An 8,554-nucleotide genomic window follows, 5' to 3' on the forward strand; every position below is an offset into this window, starting at 1 on the left:
AAAATGCTTTAGTAACAAACTAAACTTTAATTTAACTTTATCCAAAAACAGAACTGATTTTAAAAGTTTTCTTTTATCTAGCATTTATTTATTGATATAACAAAGCTTTGAAGTCTATTTTATTAAATCAAATATTTGCCAAATAAAAGAAAAAATGCTGTGTACTCAACCAAAGTTTGAACCGCAATTTAAATAGTTTTGTTTGTTTTCGCTTATTATTTGCAGTCGGCAATTCGCATAACAAATGTAAACTTTACCTTATGACGTGCATGATTTGATTAACAAACATTTCAGTTTAATTGTCTGCATTTCAAAACGGTTATTTCGATTTGTTTGGTTGTACTATAAATTTGTTATCAGTTACATTTAATTTTACGGTGATTTAATCAAACTTTTTTTTAGTTATCTACCATAAATATTTATGAGAAAATCAATTAACCTAATGAAATTACGAAAAAACAATTTGTGGGAACTTAGTACAAATGTGTTTTTTTATTGGTGTTATCTTCCTTGTCTTATCAGAAAATTTAAACTATATTTAAAATTGAAGCTTAACTTTTAATTTGTTTGCAATTAAAGTTTAATTTTAGTAACATTGCGGCTGTTATCTTGAATAAAGAACTAAAGGTTGTGTATTTCTGTAATATTTTATTTCAGTTTGCTATATATAGATGGTTTTATATTTTACATTTTTTAAGCAGTTAAAGATTTAATATGTTAGTTAAAAGAAATGCTGTTTAGATTTGAAACTAGTACACGTAGTTGTAAAATGATAATTAAAAAATATTTAATAAGGATAAAATTATAACAAAAAGAAAATGTTAAAGCAGTAGTAACTTAAAATATAATTCTGTATAGTTTACTTAGCATGTAAATATGTAAATTACCTTGAAATTTGTTAAAAAATACATAAACGTATGTGTTAAATATTTATCCAAATAAAAAAATATTCAAAATAAAATTGAAATTTATAAATATATACTACATATAGTACTCATAAATTAATAAATTAATACATTGCATATTTATTAAATGTTAATTGATACCCCTAGTCTACAGACTAAGACTGATACTTTTGGTAAGCTAAAATGAAATGCTTGAGAAAAATTACACCAGAACTAACATGAAAAATTATCTAAAAAAATTTTACTCACAGTCAACTTCTTGAACGTTGACGAGAGCGTCCCTTCTGACCAGCCTCCTTTTTTCTGGGTCGACCACGTCGTTGCTGACCCCCTGGCCCCCAATTTGGAAGATCCACTCACCCCTTCGTCTCGTGTTGTCATAACTACAAAAAAAGAGTTATAAGTTCAAAAAAAGGTAAACAACTAAGTAAACTAAAAGTTTAATAAGGGATTAATTGCGATTCGTCTTCGAGGTTAAAACTTCAAATCAAAACAAGTTGACTTGATTTTATCTGCTTTTTATTAACAATTTCGAGAGCAGCTTATCATTAATCTTATCTCGGTTTTTATCAGCAAAAAAAAAACGCTGAAAAGTTTTCAGAAAGCAAATAACGTTTTCAACTTTTAGCAGTTTTTAGCAAAAATTAAATATTTCACATGTTTGCCGATTGCGTTAAGCCGCTGCGCAAACAAAAAGGTGCTTGATATTGTGACGTAACAAAAGACTCGATATTATGACGTCACAATTAAACTCACTCGGCTAAGCTTTCTGTGGGGTACATCTCCATGAACTTTTCACCGTCCATATTAAATCCGGCCCTGTGTGAAATAATAAATGATATATATTCTGTTTAACATTAGCAAGTTTAAAAATAAAACTTTTGAATTCTACAGTAATATAATTGAAAATATAGTTACTCCTAAAACATTTAAAAATGAGTATATTTAGTCAAAAAAGCAACTTATATTGTAAAAAAATTAGTTTACAGCCGCTTTTTAATGTTACTAAATAAAAGTTACTTTTTAACTTTTAGCAAATGTTTATAAGAATATACCGAGATTTCAATAAAAATAACTATACTACTAGATTTGTTTAGTAATTAAGTTCAAACTGCCATGAAAATAACGAATAACTTTTGCAAACCAAAACATTTAACAATTTTTAAAAACAATTAGATCTAAAAAAAATAATAATCAAATACTTTTTACGGATACATGGAACACATGTATATAAGTTTAAAAAATCACACCAACTTTGCCTGAAACATGTTGGTCCTTGGCACCACTCCGACCGACATCAGTCCCATCTTGCTCTTGGGGTAGAGGAAGATCGCATAAGACCTGCTCCCACTGGATACGATAACCAGCTGAAAGGTGAAGGAGGCGGGCTGAAATAAAGTTATTATAAAAAATATTCTTGATAGTTTATTTAGATGCTCTACTTTAAATATAAAGGTATGAACTATGAAAAGTGGGCTGAAAAAGGTAATTGTTGTAAATATTTTGTTTTAACATTGTTTTAAAACGACGTTTCGCTGAACAACAAATAACAAAGACTAAGTTTTCTTAAAACTTAATTTTCTTAATTATATTTCATCTCACTTAGAGGATTGCTATCTCTGATTCATATGATCTTATCTAAAACATTTATTATTATTTAGTTTTAATAACTTACAGCTACTTGTTTTTTTTTTCTGCATTAAATATTTGTTATTTGTTTTTTATGTTTGTTTTGAGAAGCCCTGTGTTTAAAATTTAGTCATGTAATAAAACCCATAAAGTGTTAAACTTGGGCATAACTAAGTTAGATTACTACAATTAGACATCAAAAATTTGTTACAACTTCGCTAATCTTACGACAAGCAAAAATAAAATGAATAAAAGCTACAAGTTGAAAACAAAACTATCAAACTATGTTGTTTTATACGTACGGATTAACCTTTTGCGACAGCCTTACATTAACTACTTGACAAAAAATTATTACTTCTTGACACAAAAAACTCAGCCAAAGTTGCAATAAAAACAAAATTTCACAAGGAGTCAAAAGTTCTGGTTTCCTGTGCGGGAGCGAGTTTGTTTACTTTTCAAATCTCAAGTACTTTCGTACACCGGTGCTTGTGAGGTGATACTTTTCATAAGAAATATTTGACAGTTCGCTGTTTTGTATGCGGGTGCGCTTAAAGTTTAAAAAGAGGAAGAATTATGTTTTAGTAACAATTATTCAGGGTGTGTACATCGGTTGCAAAACAAAAACAAGACTTGTATCATACAATACTTGTATCATGTCGGTATCTTGTACAGCAAGTACATTTAATTGTTTTAAATATGTATCAAAACAAAAACTTTAGTTTTAATTTTAGTGCTACAAGTAGAGTAGTTATTATGTTGTATCAAAAGTAATTTTATATGTCATCAAAATAAACAGTATTATTACTTAATTACTGCCTTAACGATTTAATTCACTTAATCTAGTTTACATAACGCTTTTAAAGTATTAAAATGTATAAACATGATAAGCACATTTATCATTGTTATTGCCCACGATTTTAAAAGGTCAATTAACTTTAAAAGCTGTAATTTGTGTTATACAAAAATTTTTGCTACCGGTAAAAGAAAATTCGAGAAAGTTTAAAAATTTGGTTTTTCAGAAATTAATTCCTGTTATCTTTTAAAAACTTAATCAGCGCGAACCGAAAAGTCATTAAAAGATAAATGTATATTATAAAGCTATTAGCATGTATTAAAAAGGATTAATGGTGATGATAAGGTTTTTATTATATTAATTAAGGTTTCTGTGGTTTACTTAGAGCAGCGTATTTTTATTATTAAAAAATATGAAACTTTCAAGTTTTAAGTTTTTTATTAATCTTAAATTCAATTTTATCCTTTTGACAGTAAAAACTAAAGCTAAAGCTGCACAACTAACAAAAATTATCTAAGAAGTTTTTCTTTACTGTTGTTGTCTAAAAATAATTCACAGACAAATGAAAGCATTTGAACAGCAACTCAAGCATACACTCAAGAACTTCGACATTTCAACAGCTTATGAGAGGTCAGCTTGGCAGCTCTAATTAAAGCAAACTTTCTCGAACATCAAACAAATAAGCTGAATGTCAAGTCCACTCGAATGTAGAAGAAGGTAAGATTGTTGAGAAAGCAAGCGATTGCAGACAAGATGTTTAGCAGCAAGTTAGTTGTTTGTTCGAAGACTATGTTTATAAGTTTCAATTAGACCAGCTAATTAGCTTACATACCTTCTTTTAACAAATTTGTATCAGACTAGTGTTTGTTGTACTTGAACTAATAGAAAAATCATAGTTTTGTTATGGAAGAATTTCATCTAATTAATACACCATTGCAGACAAGTGTTTTAGCAGCAAATTAAATTGTTTGTTTGCAAACTATTATATGAAGTTTCGATTTTGATCTCTAGTAATTAAGTTTAAGACCGTATAAAAAAGTTTTGTTAAAGGTTTTGTATAATTGTTACTAACACATAGCTAGTTTTTAAAATGAATAGAATACAACGTAGTTTAAGAAGAATTTTACCAGTTTAACTAGCCATTGCAGTATATTTAGCAGCAAATTATATTTTGAATTGCTATTTCTATTTGTTGTGCAAACTGTCATGATTTTGATCTTCAAATTTTGACCTTAAACAAATATAAAAATTTTAAAAATACTTAATTTTGTTTACAAACTAGGCTTGTAATGTTTAATTAACTGAATGTTCAATTTAAGGCTTTAAACACAAGAAATGTGAAGATTGTTTTGGTTTTGTTCTGTTTAATTACAGTTGTATAAAGTAAATTTCACCACTAATTTAAAGCAGTTTATCTTCCTTCTTACTTTAAATAATTAGTGTTTAAAACAACAAGTAAAAATTAGACAAAAACCAGACTCACTTTCCTTAATGATGTATTTAAACGTTTAGATATGTTTAAAACATACATAAACCCATAAATTTATTGTTTTTAAAAAATAAAAATAATAAAATTTGCTTGTTTTCGATCAAATTACTTCCAATTATATTGACAGTTCGATCAAGATTTATTGTTTGATTTCCAACCGCACATTGCCACTGGAAGTTGTATCTGATTTCAATTAGTCTTTATCGTTCAAGTTTGTGGTTTACATTATGCGAGCTCAAATATTATTTTTGTAGTGAGGGCAGACGGCTGAACACTTAGAATTACTCATGCGTTCTAAAGTATTGTTGTTTTTGTCGCATAGATTTGTATTACGTTACGTTAACATTTGTTCACTTTAAGAAAACATAAACCTAGCATTATTTGTTTGTTTTACCTTTTAAGATAATTTTTTTTTACTTTAGAGGATAATACTTTTCTTTATACTCGTTAGATATGGTATGTTATACACTTGTGTAATAATTTTTTTTACAGTTATAACTATTTGTAGTTTTTTAAATAATCAGTAAATAAAACTAAAAAATAATTAAAAATTTTGTATCGTCGACTAAATATATTTACAACTTACAGTTCCCTCCAGCGTCATTGTTTTGATAGATATTAAAAATCAGACAAAAATCAGTTAAACAAAAGAAAAATAAATTTGACTATTATTTCATCCGATTAAACATTTTTACTACTCACTGTTCCCTCCAGCGTGAACCCCTTCACGTTTTTCCACGTGGCGGTGAACACGCTCTGAGCCTCGAAACCCTCCCCCGCGCTCGGGTAAGACCTCCTGACGTCATCGGTGGCTCTTTCAAGCACGTCATCGTCACGTGTTTCCCCGTACATGATGTGGCCTTCGTCCTGATTGGTCAGGTCGGCCATGTAGGGGGCGATGATGGCGTCGTAGACGGGGAAGTCCCTCTCCACGATGGAGGCGATGTCGACGTTCTCGGAGGAGAAGGAGATGAAGCCGTCGGTGTGGACCTGTGGTGTGTTTATTTTTTACTTTATTATATTTTAATGATTAAATTTTTATTTAAGGGGGGTTTCGTTTAGAAATTTTTTTTGTGCAAAACACTTCAATATTTTAAGCACAAAATGCTAGTACCTACGTTGGTGAAAGGTTTTTGTAGGATAGTATACACTTGTCTTAAGTCAACCTGTGTATGAAGTTAATTAAAACTTTGTGGAAATTTCTTAAAAGTAATGCATAATATTATTATTATTAAATAGTTAATGTAGGTAGTTAACAGCTTTTAGATAGCTTGACAGCTTATAAAACTAAACCTGTCTTATTATTAATACAATTAAATAATTATTATACTTTAATAACATAATTAAAAAAAACTGTCAAAGTTTTGAGTCAAATTTGTTTGTTTCAAACCTAAAATTTTGTATTATTTCTAATGATAACTTTTACAACGTGTTTATTATAGTTATCTAGTTAGAAAATATAAACTGTTATTTAAATTTTTCTATGTAAAAAATTTTTCAATTAACGAATCTTATTTTCATGTAAAGTTTTTAGCAGAAAATTTAAAGCAAATTGTATTTACAATTGTTTGGTACAAATATATGTTAATTTGATATAGTAAAAAAATTATGTTTTTTAGTAAAATAAAACTCACTTTAAAAGTTCAATAAAACATTGTGGTTTATAAACATTCTTATTTTAATATTTTTTTTAGTTTAGTGTTTGGGATAAAATTAAACATTGAGAACTTAATAGAAAAGTTTTATCTTTTATTATTAATAACAAAAAAAGCAATAAAATTAAAAATTGCTTGAAGTGCTTACAACTATGAAAAGTCACTAAATTGGCTTGAAGTAATGAAATTGGTTTCCGCCTTATCAGCTGTATTCCAAACAAGTTAAAGTGCAGACAAAAGTTAAAGATTTTAAAGATAATTACCTTGTAAACACGTTTGTAATTGCCACTGCCTTAATTTTTTTTCAACATTTTTTTTAACTAAAAGCAAAATCCTAAAAAACCTTGTTTATGAGAGAGTATTCAAGACCATTTTTCAAACTTTATTTAAGCTCAAAGTAAAATTTTGTAGCAGCTTGTTTATAAAAAATTCAAAACCAAAATGTATTGAATAGAACTAAAAACAAATGTAACCAAAAACTAATGTGATATTATCAACTCCATATCTTGTTACTTGATATGGCTTATGTGGGAATAAATACAAATACAATTGCATTACTTGAGATAAAGGCGTTCATAAACGTTTGATACAGAGAAACCTAAAACAAAGATAGTTTTGTAACTTGAACCTAATGTTTTCATATCAAAAAGTCGTTTGTTTTAATGTGATATGTTTTATGTTGGTACAAATACAATTGACATAGATTGAGTTTATTTTAAACAAACTAAGATAAAAAGTTTAATGAAAAAGATGTAATTTTTTTCTAGTCACCACTCAAAATTTACTTTATAGATTAAGTTGTTGGCATACATTTTCGTGCAAAGTTTTGTTTCAGATTAATTGGTTTTACAACAAGAGTACTCAAGCCTGAAAAATAGGCCTGCGGCCGAAACCTAACTTTTAACAGACTACCTACTTCAAACGTGACACCTGATAAAATTTTCAACGTGATACGTTTCATCCCAGCATGATCACAATTTGATAGACTCGAGCTTCAAACGAACAGGAAGCAACAGAAGTCGGCTTACGTTACAAATTCTCGCAATTACACTCTCGGTGCGCAACCTCGTTTTTTCGAGCAAGCGCCGCGGGCGTCGTACGACTTCGAGAATTCCGCTGAGAAGCTTTCAGAATTTCACGCTCGAACGATTCAGATTGTGACGCCCGATGCATGGTGTTGTTAGAAGGGGGGCGAGTAAAAGGGGGTAATTGCCTTTGGTATGGATGTTAGTGTTAATTTTTCTCTCTACTTACTGTAAAAAAAACTGCTTTTCTTGAGTTTGATTAGCCTAGAATTTTCGAAAAAAAATTCTAAGAATTTTTCTTAACAATGAAGTATTCGGTGCATGTTTCTATCGGGTTTAAAAAATAAAATAAAAAGTTTTTCACAAAAAATAGAAATTTAATTATATCTCACCCAAACGGACGAATGTGATTGGTTGTAGAAGCTGATGGGGACGTCCAGGCTGATTTCAGGCGACCAGATTCCGTCTGACCTGGGCAGGTGGGTGTCCTGACTTTTGTCGAACGGGTAGAAGTCCTCTACCTCGAGGCAAGTGGCCGCCGCGGCCAACAGTGCCACCAAAACGACCCTCATGTTTGATTGGTCGTGAAAAATTGATGTGAAAATCTAAAAGGAACAAGCTGATCGAGATGTAAACTAATCAACTGTAAAAAATTAAAACTGCTTAGTTTGTAATGGTTTTGTTGTATAAATAAAATAAATAAAAAGTTAATCTACAATATTGAACTATTAATTTAAGTTAAATAAACTAAAAACCAAAAAACATAATAAAATCACCATAATAAGTTAAGTTTATAAACGTAAACTCTGAAAATTTAATACTCTTTCAACAAAGCATCAGAAACGCATAGCGCAAGGCAATAAAAACTTTGTAATGACTGATAAGCGATTGACTGCGCAAAGTAGTGGTTTGAAAACGAGAGAGCGAAGCTTCTTCCATTTCTCTCGTTTTCACCTGTGCTGCCCACACCCAACGTATGTAGCTTGTAACAAGATACAGTTTCATGGTTATCTCGTTGCAGTGCTGTTCAAATCTGGTTTTATGCCGAAACTTCTGCC

General features: G+C 29.5%; 1 protein-coding gene across 3 annotated transcripts in view; it reads right to left on the reverse strand.

The window, feature by feature from the left end:
* The window catches only part of LOC145830133 (uncharacterized), a 42,502-nt gene extending 34,367 nt beyond the window's left edge, over positions 1-8,135 (reverse strand). For all 3 annotated transcript variants that reach the window (XM_082938021.1, XM_082938020.1, XM_082938019.1), the window contains exons 1-5: positions 7,889-8,135; positions 5,519-5,806; positions 2,160-2,293; positions 1,662-1,724; positions 1,155-1,288 (exon numbers count right to left, since the gene is read on the reverse strand). In XM_082938021.1, the coding sequence (XP_082794147.1) occupies positions 1,155-1,288; positions 1,662-1,724; positions 2,160-2,293; positions 5,519-5,806; positions 7,889-8,068 (799 nt within the window). In that variant the 5' untranslated portion in view covers positions 8,069-8,135. The remainder of the gene's footprint in view (positions 1-1,154; positions 1,289-1,661; positions 1,725-2,159; positions 2,294-5,518; positions 5,807-7,888) is intronic.
* Between the last annotated feature and the right edge of the window lie 419 nt (positions 8,136-8,554).

Source organism: Thalia democratica, chromosome 2, assembly GCF_965202585.1.
Source record: "Thalia democratica chromosome 2, ktThaDemo2.hap1.1, whole genome shotgun sequence".
NCBI classification, from domain to species: domain Eukaryota; kingdom Metazoa; phylum Chordata; class Thaliacea; order Salpida; family Salpidae; genus Thalia; species Thalia democratica.